Consider the following 18,588-nt stretch of genomic DNA (forward strand, 5'->3'; position numbering starts at 1 on the left):
ACAATTAAGACGGGAGACAGCAGGGAACCTCAACATTGTTGGTTCTGGTAAATTAAAAAGGATTTACCAATCAAATATTTGCTGGTATTAAATAAAGCTTCTTATTATACAGTGAAAACAAAAGTTATCTGCAGAGCAAATACATGCATCCCACTTCAGTGGATTTATGGTAATTAGAGCACAATAGAACATGGAATAGAATATTCTGCCAGTTCAGTATCTTACAGGGAATTTACCTTATTCTGCACTGAAAAGGTGAATTGGTCATAATATATCTTGAACAGTAAGTTGATCACAGGTAGTTATTTTTGGACAGTACACACTTTTACAGATACAAAATAGATATAATGCACGTCTAAGAAGAAAAACAAAGTATTTCTATAAAATTTTAGTTGACAGTTAGCTGGACTATTTTCTAAAAAACAATTTGAAATATACATGCAACTTTTGTAATGTACTTCATTCACATTGCTTACATTTAGATGTAATTGGTTGGTCCACTGTCCAATAACCTTGTATTCTGCTGTTTTGTTTGTCATTTGGTATTGGTAGATATCATATCGCCCAGGAGCATCCCCATTTTCATTGAATGTCACTGGTGTTCCAGCACTTCCTAAGAGAAAAGTAAAAGGTAAACTTTGAAGCATTTGATTGGTGCAAAAGCATACTCCTGTAAGAATATGTTGAATTAACTCTTTAAATATTGATATGTTTTTATAGTATTAGTATTCATTAAGGAGGCCATATTGTATAAAAAACCAAGAATGTACCAGAACATTATATAGTTTAAAACATTTAAATATGCTTTAAAAAGTTGTATTTTGGGCTGATTTATTGAAAATTCCCCCAAAAAGCCAGCTAGTCCTGCCCATCTGTTCTACTTATTGCTATCTCTTTTCCCAGGCAAGGGAGCCAGCAGCATTCAGCAGACTGCACTGTAGCATAGGAACCAATCAGCAACTAGGCCTAATTGAAAACTGAACCTGTTTTTGCTTGTGTAAATGCAGGGCTGTGATTGGCTATAACCCCCCTACTGTGCTTCTGGCAGGGACCCATCCCTAGGACATGCCCACCCCTTACTTGAAACACGAACAGGGACTAACAGATATATGGAGAGCTCCAATAAAGGGACCATTTTTAAAGTTAATGATAATTTTTAGCCAAGAGTGAAGCCAGCACCATATAGTTTTCATTATTGCCTACAAGGTTAGGGGGATTTTCACTTATGTCTCCTTTAAAGAATACTCACACTGCAGTGATTTTTCAAGTGGGTTTTGTTTTTTTCAATCCCATAATTTGACATTAGTTTCAAAAAAAGGAAAAGGAAATACAAAAATACTATGTACTAAAGACAAATAGGGAAGAAAACCCTATTGAAACCATTAACAGTCATATACACCAAATATTGAATGTACAGGTCAGGACAAGGTTATGTAAAACTATGCACGTTAATACTTTTGTATGAAGAACATTATTCTATAGCTTTTATGACGATGTCTATATAAACAATATAACCTTAGAAGTAATTTATTAGTATTCTAGCCTTTTATTTGTGTTGTGATTTTTTGAACTATTTAATTAAAGACAAACTGGAAGATGAAGAGAAATCAACAAAAAGCTATTAATAGAAAAATAATAATGATATACTCCATTAACACAATGAATCGGCTTTCTAACTTCAGTTTTTACTGTCACTGACCCTTGTAACCTGTTGCTATTTTAAATTTGAAGTTAGAGGGAAAAAAATAAAACATAGGGAAAAGTGGATTAATATTAAAAATCTTAAAATGTCATGTTTTGTGTTGAAATGAATTCCCACTTTAAAAGGAACTATAGAAACAAGGTACATGTATGGGATCCCTTATCCGGAAACCCGCTATCCAGAAAGTTTTGAATTATGGAACTGCCGCTCCCCATAGACTCCATTATAAGCGAATAATTCTTGAAAATTGAAAATGATTTCCTTTTTCTCTGTAATAATAAAACAGTACTTTGTACTTGATCCCAACTAACATATAATTAATCCTTACTGGAGGCAAAACCATCCTATTGGATTTAATTAATATTTAAATGATTGTTTAGTAGACTTAAGGTATGGCGATCCAAATTATGGAAAGATCCTTTATCTGTAAAACCCCAGGTCCCGAGCAGGTTCCATACCTGTACTAAAGAAACAATGTCATTTTAAAGCTGCATACTATTTTCTTATAAAAGCTAGTCAAGAAGAGAGAAAATTGTTTTAAAAAATAAGCAAAATTTCATATAAAGATTAGTTTTGCACCAGTGTCAAATACATGCTAAAATATATAACAGTGGTGAGGAGAAGTCATGTGGTTGTGACTCATTTAGACAATGGTCATTCTTAATTTTGGATTGGCCATGTTACAGATCCTAACATTTCATATGGGTGAGGCAATACTTCCTATGTGTACTAATAAGTCAGGACTAGGAAGAAAAATATACTTAGGTGATCTGAATGGTGATCAGAAAACCCCTTTTCTGCAAAACACCAGGCAATAGCATTCCATATAACAAATTCCATGCCTGTATGTATCTATTATCTACATAGGACCAACACCTTTACACATAGCTTTAGAGTTACCAAGGTATATTTTGTCAGAAGCAAAAACAGAGCACCTGAAGGAAACCCACACAAAACATACAAACTCCATAAAGGTGCCTTTTTTTCTACAGAAAAAAAGATCCAATTTGGTAATTCACAAACACTTTTTCTTTTTCACACATGAGCAGCTAGTTGTGAAATTGCATATGTATATCAACATGTAGGACACCCAATCTCAGAAAACAGAACCTTTTGTTCATCATTGCTAGCACAGGATGGCATTGGGCAGACTGAATATTATAAATAAATTACTTTGCCTCCCTTCCACTGTGGAAAAGAATCTCTGTGAACTAAACAACTCAAATTTTTTAGTTTGTTATTAATGTTTGAAATGATGCTTTATTATTAAATCACTTCTAACATCTGTAACATGCACACTGTTGTTACACCTGAAAACTGACGTTATAGGCTAAAAGCTTATTGATGTCTACATAGGTGTCATCTATAATAAATCATTGGAACTCAAGTACTGAAAAAACCAAAAGATATGAAGCAACTCTATGTTATGCACAGAAAGTAATTTTATGCCTCTCTGGACAACATCAAAAACACAGCTCATCAATTTATATTGAATAGACTTTCAGGTTTTCCATAGCATGTGTGATTCCTCAGAATAAAAACTAGATGTTTCCCCATTTTTACTTGCTGTACATGCTGCTGCAAATCTTTTTCTTTTGCTGATAGACTGGGCCACTTTGTACAGTATATGGGATCTTGAATAGTCAGTGCCTAACCCACAGAAGAAGGTCCTTGAGAAAGTGAAATAAACACCTTCTTTCAAGCAAAATTTGAGATGGTAAATTATTGTCCACTAAATGTTGTAATATATGATCAGTAAAATAAACCTAGAATAAGGGTGAGATACAAAGTACAGTAAATAAGAGACAAATACATTTTCCTTATTGAAAGTGTCTACTACTCTTGTAACTATGAAGGCACCATGTCCCCTTGAAGCTTTGAGAAGTGTTAGTGCTAGTTGTCCATTGTCTTGACAGGTAAAGTGTTGGGAAGAAAATATTGAAAGCTTTGAATCTGCCCAAATCTTGGCAATTTACACAACAAATCTAGTAATAATGTTTTATAACATTAAAATATCAATTGTTCTTCTTTTTGATGTATTAATAAGCATTCTATTTTAAAAATATTAAACCAGGCTCTAGCAAACTATAATTCTATAACACAATGCGGCATTTTGTGGTATTCCTGTACAACCTATTACATTTTGTTTTGCAATAAGGGCATTTTAATTGAAAATACAAGAGGTGCTGTTCTGGATTGTTTGTACCTATATACATAATGGGCCAGTGAGATAGGAGGATCCAGAGCACACTGAGGACCTGCAAACGTGTTGTTTATGCCCAAGCCCTCTCACCCTATAGGATTTGGTTCAGCACATACTAACACAAGATTTCTAAAATAACTTTTTCCTAGTTTTACATAAATCCACATTCGCTTTCCCTATTTTGAAAGTTTTGCCAGAGGAAAAACAAAAACTAAGAACTAATTTTGTATAGTAAGTAAAAGATTTTTACATTTGGCTTCATCTTGCTATCTGCCATGTAATCGTTTTTTCTTACAAGCTTGTGTTTACACTAGTAGATTTATTATGCAGACTTATGGCAGCATCTAAAACTCTACTAGTTAAGCTGACTACTTGATTCATGTTTAGAGTTTTGACATGGAAGAAATAAACCCAAAACAACATCTCTTGACTCAATAAACAGTGACATTCAGTAGAGGAAAACTGGCTGCAACTCATTTCACAGAGAAGCAAAGTATAGTTGAAAGCAACAATGAAATAAACAGAATTACAATTATGCCAAGATTTGGATAGTCGGAGCTCCACTGTTGTTAAGAAAAAGACAAGATGTCAGCAAAATGCTGGAAGTAATTTTTTGTAGAGTTGCCGAATAAGGATAGACAAGGGTATTTTATACAACATTAATCTTGAACTTAAAAAATAAAATAAGACCTACTATTTACTTTTATATATGTTTATTTTGAAGTTTCATAACATAACTAGCAAATACAAAATTAATTGAGGGGAAAAGGAGGCGAAGGATAGGGATAAGGCAAATGCCAACTGCCTTTTATTAAAGTTAATGCCTGGTAATTTGTGATTCGGCTGTGTGAATTACTTCAATTTGCTTCTCTGAGTATATTCATTGCGTGCACTCTGATAATGAATGCATATGGATGCCTAGAGCCCCTACACACTGCAGGGACAACTTTAATTCCTGGGGAATCTTTAAAGTGATTTGCAGTTTGTGTCCTGTACCTTACAAGTAAGAGAGAATATGCTTAGCACAGGCATAGATCATTTGTTTTAAAGCATGTTCTGTGTTTCCTAAACAATCTCACACTAATGGCATGTTGCCTTCTGAAAGGGTAGGCTCTCCTTTTATATATTTAAACATTTTTTGCTTCTATTCTGGTTTGGTTTCACCGAAACCAATTAAATAAACAAAATTAAGATTGCAAATTATTTTAGAATACTCCTAATTGAAAATGATCTTAGAATACTTCTGCCTACACTATAGTTAAAGGAAAATATTAATATTTTTCAGCATAGTATCGTCAACCCATGCTCTAATTCCACTCTCTATAAAATGACAATACAACATGAGATATGTTAAGAGATGAGGACTCGGGTAATAATTATGACCAGGAAGATAGGTAGTATGCAATTGGAAAGAGAATTATAGAGGGGCTAAGGAATGACTTCTTAAGCCATTTTAAATGGCTTTAAAATTGTTTATGGAGGCCCAGGGATCATCATTCCCCACAAATTGAACTCTAACTTTGTGGATTATATTTGTTATTTGTTATTTGCATAGAGAAATATTTTTTTCTGTCTCTTACATTACATAGCAACATATTACTAAAGTAGATAAAGTAGAAAAAAGCTACACATCCATCAAGCTCTCCCTTTTTGCCTAGATGAGACCTGCCTAACTGCTAGTTTATCCAGAGTAAGATGAAAAAAACCTTCTGAATCTTCTCCAATGTGTCTCATAGGGGAAACAGATTTCTTCTCGACTCTCAAGATTGCATTTGTACATTAATCCCTGGATCAGCTTTGTACTTATAGTTTATTTCAATAACTTCACATTTTCTCACATTCTAAAAAGTCACCCAAGCCTCTCTTAAAACGATCCAATGAATCCGTCAGTACAACAGCCTCAGATGTGGAACTATCTAGTTTCACATCTTTAAAGCTCTCACTGTAAAGAAGACTTTCAGCATCTTAGGATGGAACCTATTGTGGAAGGATCTACCGTGAATAAAACATCCTCTTGCATATTTATACAACATAATTATTAATACTTAATTGCCATTTCTCTAGTATTAATACCACAACTTTTGTTCATAACGGAGACCTCCCTTTTACCAGCTTAGTAGCTATTTTTTTTTTTTTTTTTGGGAAAGAGGGGAAATCACCCTCTTCTCCTGTGAATCTATACCCCTTTTAAACAGGATAATATCTTGTTGGCCTTTTCTGCTGCTCACTGGCATTGTTTGCTACAGCAAAGTTCATTTTCCATCATGGTTGTGTCTAACTTTGTCCCATTTAGGGTATCTGCAACTTTCATATTTTTGTATTCTAAATGACTATCCATCCATTTATCAACATTAAAGGCGCTTTATAAATAAAGTTATACATACATACATTAAACCTTTCACTTAGTTGCCCGAGCTGCTAGTTTTTCCAGATCCCCCAGCAAGGATGCCACATTCTGGATTGAATTAATTAGCCTACATAGTTTTGTGTCATAAATCAAACACAGATACATTACTTGCTTAAAACATAGCACAAATGTTGCACTGTATCAAAAGCTTTGGGAAAATCAAAGAAGACCACATCTACTGTAACCTCTCTGTTTAAGTTTCTTTTTGCCTCATCATAAAATCTATTAAATTATCAGTCTTCTTTAAAGCCATGTCAATTACTACCTATAATGATACTCTCCAAAACCTAATATGAATGTGAATTTTTAACAACACTTCAAATAGCTTTCCCACAACAGATTCCAGATTTACAGGCCTGTAATTGCTAGGTTGAGATTGTACTAGAATAATACCACATTGCATCCACACTGTTGGTACTAAAACAAATTACAAAATGTCTGAGAAAATCACAAAATGTGGCCTGGCTAAAACTAAGCCAAGTCCTCAAAGTAGCCAAGGGCGCATTCCATCAGGCCCTGGGCCCTCGTTCAGATTAATTGTGGTTAAATACTTACTATATTCTGAGTCAGCCACTGGCACTTGTAAGTTGAAGTAAGATGAAGACAAAACAAGGACTGCAAAGTTCCAGCCTGACTGTATGTTGGGCATATGTGAACTATATGACTCTCTGTAAGGGAACTCGGTTTGCTCCATTACTGTCCTTAAAAAGGTACCAATATCTTGTGCTAAGTATCAGATAAACAAAACTACCAGAAATGTATTTACTTTGATAGATGTGTTAAAATCTAACCCAGTCTCAAGGTCTAAAAATCTACATTCTTTGTCTTGTGTTGGCAATGACACGTGTTATTAATAATATAAGAACTTAAAATAGCAACTTCACCCAACCTCTTCAAAAGAAAAACAAGATTATGTTATTATATTCTAAAGACATTGAGAATAGGATGGGAAACAGTGGAAAGCAAAAAGCAACAGTTTCTGTTGCAGATGAACAGATGAACATTTGGTGTCTTGGTTATTAGCCCCCAAATAACCCTTTTTAGCAAAATATTGAATTAAAAGTTAAAAGGCAGATTAAAAAGGAAAGCTGTTTAATTCCCTGCAGTAAGTGATTAGCCCTTAGTTTACGGTAAGGCCATAGTCATTGTATATAAGACAACTTGTACCATAGAAGTTGCATGTAATATGTCTAGTTACAGTATTTCAAAGGGGGCAAAGTTCTCTTGTTCAGTTAGTTATCAAGAAAGTCAGCTATTGTGCATTTGTAAAGCTCCTCTAAAGGCAGCCGATAGTAATCAGATTCTTTCATCAAATTCAGTGGTACCAGCACTAAATACCTTCCCAGAAGACCTCAAATGCTTAGAACACCTTCCTGTGCTGTAAAGCCATTCTTACATTTCTCTATGCAAACACAAAAAAGCTTTATAAGTGAATTATTTTTTTTTTCTAATAAAAAACTCTAATTTAATTATTACTACATTTTGTTTTAAGATAATGTCCCAGATATACAGCATATATCACATATATCTTTGTCTTTACAGAAGGCTCCATTTTTTAAAATGTTAAATTAATACATTTATATATTTTATATATATTATATTTAAAATATTCAACAACAGCCACAGGGTTAGCAATTGATCAGGTAGAGGAAGTGAAGTTCAACCCAAAGGTAAGGGGTAATCAGTAGTGATGAGAGAATCTTTTCTGTCTGGCGAGCGGCGAATTTTGTCACCCATTTTGTGAAAAACACATGTGCACCTCCACCATTGCTCAGGTTGATGTTGTTAAGTCATGCTGGTTGAGCTGGACCTGAGAAGAAACTGTAAAGAGAAGTGAGAGAAGTTTGGCTATGAAGATTATTCAGATTTGGAAACCTGATAACCATTAAGCCATTGTCATTGAAATAGATCAAGCTTTTTGATAATATCCTCAATATATGTAGAAGGTCCTGCCGTAGCCTCCATTATTATCAATAGGTTCTCAATAGGTTACAGACACCGTGCTGGCCATACAACATTTCCAACATTACTCTCCGGGTCATTTTATTCCATTTTTGATAATATCAGTAACAATAAATTATCCTGTGAATATAATTGGAATGATTGATCTGTAAGTCACATAGAAAACTTCTAATTAGGGATGAGCAAGATTGCTCTTTATACAGATGCTTATGTAGCTTTATATTCAAAGCTATATATATAAAGCTGCCATATTGCATCCTCTGCAAAGGAGAGAAAGAAAACAAACACCCCGCACCAGAACCAAAGTGACTAAACTTTAACAAAAATAACAATAGTTGCTTACAAAGCAAAAAGCTTTGCGCTTAGCAACTCGAGAACAATACTGTACCTTTTTTTTCTCTTTTTATACTTTTGCTGTTAGAATCTGCTAATTAGAATCGTCTAACAAGGACAGTTTTTTGGAAAATAGACATTTTTTTTTAATCGCAGAGGTCTAATAACCCAACATCAGTACAGTACAAAAAAATCTGTAGATTTCATTTTCAGTGTAATATCCTACTGTATTTTGTTGCTGCCAAAGAAAAAGCACTTTAAACTGGGATGCGACTGGGATGAGAGGAAGTACAAGGCAGATCATTTTGTGCATAAATTATTACAGTATTTTCAGTTGTGAGAATGCTTCACACTGCAGGATCTTGACATTTACCATCTGCCTACCATTTCTTTTGCAACCTATTGTATTGTAAGTTCTTTAGCTATAAACCTTGAATGTTTTTTGGAGTGAGTGTAGAATGCACTTTTTCTAGTCTTTGGTATTTTACAATTGCCATCTGTCTGCAATTCTCTTTGTGATATTTTCTTTGTATCTATTACAGACTAAATTTTATATCCACACTAAATGAAGAATAAATGGATAGAGCTAAAAGCATCAGAACAACACACACTCATACCCTCACATTTACTACCACTATACAAAACAGAAACAAAGCCACAATGTATTTCATCTTCTGCAAACTCATTCATAAATACATTTTTACAGGGCAGTGTATAACGGCTTGTTTAGAATTATCCTGGAGTAAACATTTCAACCATTAAGTGACAATAGATATTCAACAACATAGTTTCATGCTTTAGTACATAAAACATATAGGCAATGTAAAGACTATAAAGATATGAAATCTGTTATGCTTAAGCCTTTTGTCCAGAAAAAAGAATGTCAAAGGAATGTCATCCCCTATAGAGTATATTTTAAGCAAATAATTTTTAACAACATCCTATTTCTGTCCTTTGACTAAATGCCCCTCAGAGCATGAAACACGTAAAGCCTTTGAGATGTTTTCTCCATAAATGAATTTACTGTTAATTATAATCAAATACAAGGTTATATTTGATGCAGTTAAGCAAGCCCACATTTATTTTGATAGCAAGACAATCCTACTGGGTATTTTGAATGTTTACATTTTTTAGTAGACTCAAGGTATGGCGATCAAAATTACAGAAAGCATTCTGGATAAGAGATCTTGTATTGGGGAAAGTCCATAAAGACTTAAATGGCCTATCATACTGCATAGCACAATTACTATACATTTTAACATATGATTGTTAAATATATTGCTTAAGCCAGACAGTTTTTCTTATAAATACTGCAAGCTGTACAAACACATGCTTGCACCCTATCTATCTATCTATAATTGATTGATCAGTTCCTTCAGGGAACACCAATTCCAACAACAGATTTAACATTATGTCTTTCTCTGACTCCAAAAGGAGGCCTTATGTACACATTACATTAAAGATTTTACATCGTCCTGGGGAGGCAGGCGGGTGAAAACACCAGAAAGGCAATTGACTTTATTGAAATATTTAATAGAAGGGAGACACCTTCTATAATTTTAAGCCTTGACACAGAGAAAACTTTTGATAGTCTAAACTGGCCCTGTCTATTTGCTCTCTTAAAATATCTCAATCTAGCAGGCCCCCTACCTAACAGTACTCCAAAATCTTCACTCTACCCCTACAACCTACTTGAAATTAAAAGGCTAATCCAGAAAACCCATGATCATTGGTAATAGAACAAGTTTTCCATAACATTGGATCTGCATGGGCATCAAAATAGAGATACAGAATGTTATAGTGACCAGACTCATTGTACCTTAATTGGAAGGGTTGCTTTTCAATAAAAAAATGACTTTGCTACTAAAATAAAACAGAATAAAGGGAATTTTGCAATTGGATTACATATTTATTTCTCTATTGCTGCCACCTATTTCTATTGTGGTTTCTGATTCCCAGAGAATTATAAGATTTTGAAGTTAAAGGGGTGGGTCAACTTTATATTTACTTTTAATATTAGTGTTGTGAAAGAGATCCACACTCACCGGGCTTAAAGATTTCAAATGTGCATTTATTTGGGAGACTATTGTTTAGGCTGGGTCCCCAGCCTGCTATTAAAGCCACTGTTTCTGTGTTCTCCTTATATAACCAAACTAGGTTAATGGGTTATGTAATGAAAGGCACTACATTTGCTTAGAATCAGTAACCACTAGCATTCAATCAGCAGGTAGCATTTACTGGCCACCTGTTTAAAAGCAAACATCTTATTTGTTGCTATGGGTTATTGCTCCTAGATAAATGTAGGGAGTTCTATTTTTTTGTTATCAAAGTGTATCGCACTGTTTTTTAAAAATATTTCATGTTTCTAGTTCTTGTTGTAGGCTAATGTTTTATTTTTAAACCAAAAATGTAATTTTTTTTTATCTTATCTCCCATAATGCAATTGTTCTCACACTTTAAAAACATTGTGTGATTGCCTTGGTTGATGTAATTTAAAGCATTCTACATGAAAGTGACAAATGCACCCACGTCTTTTGACACACCTGCACTGCGCCTATTGATTCAGGGCACTGTGGGAACCTTAGAGTTACCATCTGGTTCAGAGGTAGTGGTAGGTCTAAGGCACTACAGCAATGCTCAAATCAGAACAGGTGGTAAGATGAAATCAGCAGTGCCAAGCACAACTATACGGCAAAGCTAGGAGAGCATCTTAGTTCAAGTACCTTTTTTAATAGGGTTTTATGCAGAGAAATTTGCAGACCCACAACTGTGCTTCTGGTCATAATTGGCCCCTATTATTATTATTTTAAAGATGACCTAGAAAACCAGTATTAAACAGTTTTAAGACATTTGATATTAAATTGATTTCACAATGATTTTTAAGCATACCTAATGTTATTCTATATGGTATGCATATTAGCCTCTTGAAAATGACTTAGTATGGTTTCACATATTTGTTTAACCTGTGCTTGTTTGATTTGTTTGGGTACATCTCCCCAGCAAAAGTTTGTATGGTTTTGTCTTTAAAGCAATGTACCAAACTAGATATATATTAACTAAAGGGGCACCTGGGTTATGCAAATAATAGCTGGACATTATATGGCAGCCATTCTGCTAGAACAATGGGTATAGAGTAGAAAGAGAGAATTTGAAAAAAATCCTGGTAAAGCTCTAAGAGGAAAAACATTTTCATAGGGTTGAGTTACAAGCAGAAGTGAAGACAATAGAGAAAACTGTGACTGGAAAGCAGTATATTTTTTGCAGGGACTTTAGGTTTGGCATGTCATTCTCTTCCCTTTCCAAATTGTACTTCTATGATGTGGTCAACTACCCACAGTGCTCATATATAATACGTAAATCACACATCACTCAGATTTTTCAATCTGTACTATACTCTCGAAATTCCACAGATCATGTAGCCCTCTCATAGACACTATATAAGGGAAGGCATTGGGGTAATTTATTAAAGCCTAAGATGTAAATGCAAGAGCACTAAGGGGAGTACAATGTTCTCCTTAGTGCTCAATTACAAAGAACTTGGTCTGGGACAACTTTTGCTACTGGAATGCTTTAAAAATGCTGTTAGATGCAATTCAGCACATTGTAATCGTTTGGACATTTATGAGCCAATCTTTATTTATATTGATTTTAAAACTGCTCTTGTATTAACAACTTTTACATTCAGCGACAACTTATTCATATATGTGTTCTTGCCACCACATATCACTTAGTCATATCCTTTCAGAGAACAAAGCTTTCAAAGGTTAGCCTCCAAAATTCATTATCATGAGAACTAACACTTTGAAATCTAGTACAAAAGCCTTATGTTATGTGATATGCTTTAGAGCCGCCATGCTGATAAATGTATCAGATGTTCACAAAATACTTCAATATGAGGATAAGTAAAAACTAGACCCACTGAGCTCAGACTTCCCATACAAATATCAACACAATTCTTGAAGTCTATCATAAAGGATGTACATTCCTTTGCTTCTACCAATTTCTTCTTAAACCCTGCTGTTTCCTTATGAACCTGTTTCTATTTCTCTAATATTCATTGAGTTCCAAAGTAGATTTTTAGTGACCGAATATTTGATCTGCTGTTGGTAATTTAAGGTCCTGACTGTAAACTCAGAACAGACAGCAAGATCTGATATTGATGAATGCCTGTTTTTAAAAAAAAGATTTATGAAGACTAATTTTAATTGCAAAGTACTCTTTTTACCTTACACATGAACAGCATTCACGAGTTTCAGTTAAAATATATGAGGCATATATATCAAAGAGTAATACATCTGACATGATTTGAAGTGCATGACATATTTGCTCAGAATATATGGTGCTTATGGTGTCAAAAAGACACATTGCAGATTGAATGGAAATCTACAAATATGCTTCTAAAGGGATACAAAGATAAGAGAACTGCTGTATGTATGTGGGAGCAATGTGCAGGTGCTGAATGCAAGATGTAGTAACAAGACAGCATAGCAATTAGAAGCTGTTCATGGAGAGAACAACACTAAATAAAATGTATACAGCTAGGCAGAAGTATGGCATGTCAGAGTATGTCTATAAAAAATAAGCTAACGCTTGCTGAGCATGGATAGAGCTATACAAAAATGAACACTGTGGTACAATCACAAATATTCAATGATGGAATTTTGAAATAGTTTTATATATTCCCTACTAATGAGCTACATATAATTATCTTAGTAGTAGCTACAGGTTATGTTAAATGTGATTTATGTAAGAATTGAAGGTCCAGACAAAGCAGTATTTAGGCTACAATACTAATAACACAATAACATTTGATATGTAAAACATAGATTCTCTAAATGTCCATCATTAATGTATCAATATAATATGAGCATAAACAATATATATCAATATAAAAAGACTATAAAGTCTCTTAGCAAGATGATGTTCTTTATGGGTCACAGGGGAATCCACAATATTCACATTTACATACCTATTCTTGTAAACAGATACCATGAATCAGTATAGATCAAATACTTGCTGAGTAAACTACACACACAATCAATAAAGTTTATTCAATTAACAGTCAATTTCTATGTTAAAATAGGTCTGAAATTATGCTCTCTGCCCTTCACAAATTGTTGTAAAGAAAGGGAGGAGTGATTTGAAATAGGACTTATGTAACTTATAGCAACAAAATATTAAAGATGAAAAGCTCAAAGTATACAAAAAGTATTTGGATTGCAAAAAAAAGAAACAAACTGCCATCTAGCAACTGTAATAAATGCCAATGGATGGAAATCAGATTAAATAGGCATGTCAGAAACTACCGCTAACATCTAAAACAGTAGAGTTGTTGCATATATGTTTATATGTAAAGCTTATATATAAGCAAATGACCAACAGTTTGTAAGCAGTTACCTTTGCATTCACTGGTTGCTGCCTCTAAAGCAAAGTGCCAAGAGAGCATCATGTGTTTGCTTATAGCAGAACTTATAAAAAATACCCTGATTAATGAGGTGAGCAGACAAAGTTGGCTTCAGTGAGGTTGTGTTACTGCCCGGACAGTGCTTTCTACTGTATAAAGGTACCCTCTCCAACTGGTAAGCCCAAATGAAACTCATTAACAACAAAATAATCACAGTCCCACCTATATTGTTTGTAATATTATTATTACTACTACTCACAACTACATCACTTTGTTTTATTTGTTAGAATACCTTACTGAGCCTTGCTTGCTTAATTAGTTGAACAGGCCTGTTCTTTTATCTGGACAGATGGTACATAACGATAAAACCCAGGTAAGCTAATTCCTAAGTCAGTGGGAAGTGCAGCTGTATATTTAACTCTACACAGAATCTGCAAAGGTGATTAAAGACAATGGACATTCCTCCAAAGGACAGCATAATCATGGAATGAGATTGATGAAAGTCTTAAGTGTGTAATACTAACTAAATATAATAGAACTTTGGCTGTTAGCCTGGCTTTAAAACCATATGCAGCCAGCATTATATGGACATTTTCTCTCCTTTGCCTTTGCCAAAGTATTAGCTATTTTTTAAACTAACAATATAAAATAATCCTATATTCTGTAGGATAACTTACTAATAAATACCCTGTGGAATCAATCAAATCATTTTGAAGTTCATATGATCAACTAACATGCAAAGTAATTTTTATTTCATCCTGTTTTATTTAGTTGATGATTAGTGATGAGCGAATCTGTCCCATTTTGCTTCGCTGAAAAATTTGCAAATCTTTGAAAAGATTCCCAAAACAGCAAAAAATCCACAAAACGGCAAAAAATGTTGTGTGACAAAAATTTATTGACACGTGCCAATTTTTTGCCACGTAAAAATTCACCACGCGACAAAAAAATTCCCTTAAAAACTAAAACAAATTGGTTTTAAAAACACACCATGCGTGACAATTTATTTTTTTACACTGGCGTAATTTTTTTTCCAATTTTTTTGTCGCACACTAAATTTTTACGGGCCAAATTTTGTTGCCTGTTTCGCAAAATAATCCACCAATGGCAAAACGCAGAAATTTGTTGCACATCCATGCCTGATGAATTATTTCACCCATGACTATTGATGATTCTAAGTAATAGTCTCTTCTTTGTCAGTCAAATATTTTTGCAGTTACCCATAGTAGTAAATGTTTAATTTTTAGCTTGTGCTGGCCTGATCAAATCTTTACCCGGTTATAATTACCCAAGCTTGATGGCTTGATGTAACTTGGCTGGCTTCTCTCTCAATCTAAGTTTTTCAATATTTAACAGGCAACTAGGTGCTAGGGGAGTAACTACACAGCAAGCAGATCCTGCAGGGTTGTAAGGAGGCACAGGGGTATAGAGGGCCTTGTAAAGCTCTTATTAATTAGCAATTACAGTATCTCTTGGTAGAAGAGATCAACTTTTGGGATCCTAAATTGATTTTGTTGTGGCAAAACTAGAGGTACATACTACCAAAAATGATCAGTCTTTATTTTTACTTTAAATAATCACTGACCCTCTTGCAAATATTGCCTATTTACTAAATAACCAATGTAATGGAATATGCTATTCTGGGACCATGCATGTCACTAATAATTTAACTGTAGTAATAACTGGAAAATAGGTCCATGTAGAAATGCATTTTGGAAGTAGTAAAATGATTATTACTTGAAAGATATGTAATGTTTACATCTCCTCAAATTTATTTACAGCATGCAGCATCTATTTTGTAATTAAGGCAAAATGAAGAGACTTAAATTGAATGAGTGCAGGTGACAGGAACAACATGATTAAGGTTAAAAGCCTTTTTCCAGAAAATAGTTCATTTATCTGTGCATTAGCTTTTTGTATATGCATTTATGTATGCCTTTTCTACAGGGAAATATAACTACTTAGTATGCGATGTAAAAATTCGGTCCATTCGACAAACACAGCTACAGGCTAATGCCCGTGATGCCATGGAGGAAAATAAGAATACAACATTATACAGTAGCTTTATGTAGTTACAAAACAATTATAAAAATAAATCTTCATTGTATATTCAATGATTTTTAAGGTAAAAAATTACAATGTAATATTATATAGAAATAAACTTGATCAAAATTTTTTTCCTTGCTATTTATGAAAAACATAAAACAGAAAAACTTAATTTACAAAAAATAAATGCATTGGTACAATGGGCACAATGTCAGAATTGTGTGTGGTTACAAATACTTGCTCTAAGCATGTGTGCACCACTCAGTAATGATTATTACACATATGTTATGTTCTAAAAAGGCCTGTCTGCCCTGCCTCATTTCACATACTGTAAAGTAATAGTGATTGGTTGAACTAGTTAGATGCCAAAGATTTACCTTTAGTTAACAAAACCTCAAGATCTCCTTGGAACTGACAATCTTCTAAGTTCTCAACAGTATTTATTTTAGACCTTTCCAGCAATGACTACAAAAAACAATTGTTATAGAAACCTTACTCTCCTGGAAATTATTTTGTTTACCTAGAGGCATGACAGCTTATTGTTCCTAGCTTATTCTGAATGCTCTGTAATGAAGAATATAATTAACACAAATGTAAAGGAAGTTGTTTCATTCCATAAAGTTTCAATGCTATGCATTCTTATTCATCTGAATTGAATCCCTGTCTGTGTATTAAAGCATTCATATTTAGCCATGAGAGAATCTGTTCCATTTCCCTTTGCGGAAAAATTCCTGAAACTACAAAAAAATTTGCGAGATGGTGACAAATTCACAAACCGCAGGTTCTATGCATCTTTTTTTACATGGCCATGCCAATTTTTGATGCAACCACAAATTTTTGCGCCAAAATTTAGCAGAAGTTTCACAAAACATTTCACCAATGGCAAAATGCAGAATTTTGCTGCAAATCTATGTCTGGTGAAAAAATCTGGCCATCACTATTCATATTTTGTTTCTTTTACATGTTACATCTTTTACTATATTTTAGTGAAGGCATACATTTCAAGCTTGTCCAAAACAAACATTTGTGATATGGGTACAGGATCTGTTATCCAGAAACCGATTATCCAGTTCCGAATTATGGGAATATCATCGCCAATAGACTCAATTTTAATCAAATAATTCACATTTTTAAAAATGTTCATTTTTTTCTGAAAAAATAAAACAGTACCTTGTACTTCATCCCGACTAAGATATAATTAATCCTTATTGGTGGCAAATCAATCCTATTGGGTTTATTTTATGTTTAAATTATTTTTTAGTAGGCTTAAGGTACAAAGATCCATATTATGGAAAGATCCCTTATAGAAAGCTCTAGGTCCTGAGCATTCTGGATAATCGGTCCTATACCTGTATAGGGCCTGGCCTTTAACATATAAGGAGTTGTTAATTCCAATAAAAAAAATCATTACATATTACAGAGAGGGCCCCTATTGCTGGGGGTTTGATGCATGAGGTCTTGAAGGCTGGGCGCAGAGGACCTATCTAGTAAATGTTAAAATTATTTACTTTAAATGGAGTCTATGGGACATGGCCTTCCTGTAATTTCTGGATAATGGGTATCCAGATAAGGGATCCCATATTTGTATTTTCTATATGCAGGAATCTAATGTACCATTTTTGTTTCTGTTTCTATAAGGTTTTTTTTGTGTTCCTATATTTTCACTAGAAGTTAACAAGGACCCATTTTGAGAAACAATTTAAACTTAATGGACAATATATGTACATACTTACAAAGTGGCTTGTACACATGGGCACAGTCATTTTTTTAATTTTAAGGATTAATGAGCCGTGTGACTTGTTAGCCATGATTCTAAATTAATTCTGCTCCATCTACAGATAGACAGTGAGGTGCTGCATCAAAGTATTGATTTAAATCAATAGAATTAAACCACCCTGGGAGTACACCAATTTATTTGTTTGTCTACTTCATTTAATGATCTTATACATATCTCTTTATTTCTCTGTCTTTCTATCTAAATGGTAACCAACAGGAAGAACCCTTGTTTGTAGAAAAATGAAATAAATTTGTAATTATTATCTAGTGCTATTCCTTCAATTATAGAGCACTATAAAGTATAAATCTTACGGTGTGCAAAAAAGTTGTACAGGTATGGGACCTGTTATCCAAGAATGCTTGGGACCTGGGTTTTCTGGATAAGCAAAAATAAAAGAACAGTAAATACGCTGTTTGATATATACTATATACAGCCATGTTTTCATAGTTATGAAAAAGTTGGTGCCACTGGGGTGCAGTGAGCAATGTGTAATTTCAAATGCAGTTGTTTTTCCTACAGTGCACGGTTTGTTTGTTTTTAGAATTTCATTGTCATTGTGGACCCAAAGGGCTATTCCTTTGAAGCATATGTGTTTGCACTTTTTTTGCAAACCAAGTGCAATTGTGACAATTACTTTCTGGCATCATTTCCAGAGTTCAGCGTGAAGTATGTGACCTATTCTTTTGGCATAAATGTGCTGTGCCTATTGATGCAGGGCTCTGAGGGAACCCTGGAGCTACCACCATCTCCAGAT

At 33.9% G+C, this 18,588-nt stretch overlaps 1 protein-coding gene across 4 annotated transcripts in view; it reads right to left on the bottom strand.

The window, feature by feature from the left end:
* The window catches only part of grm8 (glutamate receptor, metabotropic 8), a 444,690-nt gene that overhangs the window by 60,935 nt on the left and 365,167 nt on the right, over positions 1-18,588 (bottom strand). For all 4 annotated transcript variants that reach the window (XM_018092300.2, XM_012959967.3, XM_018092299.2 and 1 more), the window contains one exon: positions 477-613. In XM_018092300.2, the coding sequence (XP_017947789.1) occupies positions 477-613 (137 nt within the window). The remainder of the gene's footprint in view (positions 1-476; positions 614-18,588) is intronic.

Source organism: Xenopus tropicalis, chromosome 3 (assembly GCF_000004195.4).
Source record: "Xenopus tropicalis strain Nigerian chromosome 3, UCB_Xtro_10.0, whole genome shotgun sequence".
Lineage (NCBI taxonomy): Eukaryota > Metazoa > Chordata > Amphibia > Anura > Pipidae > Xenopus > Xenopus tropicalis.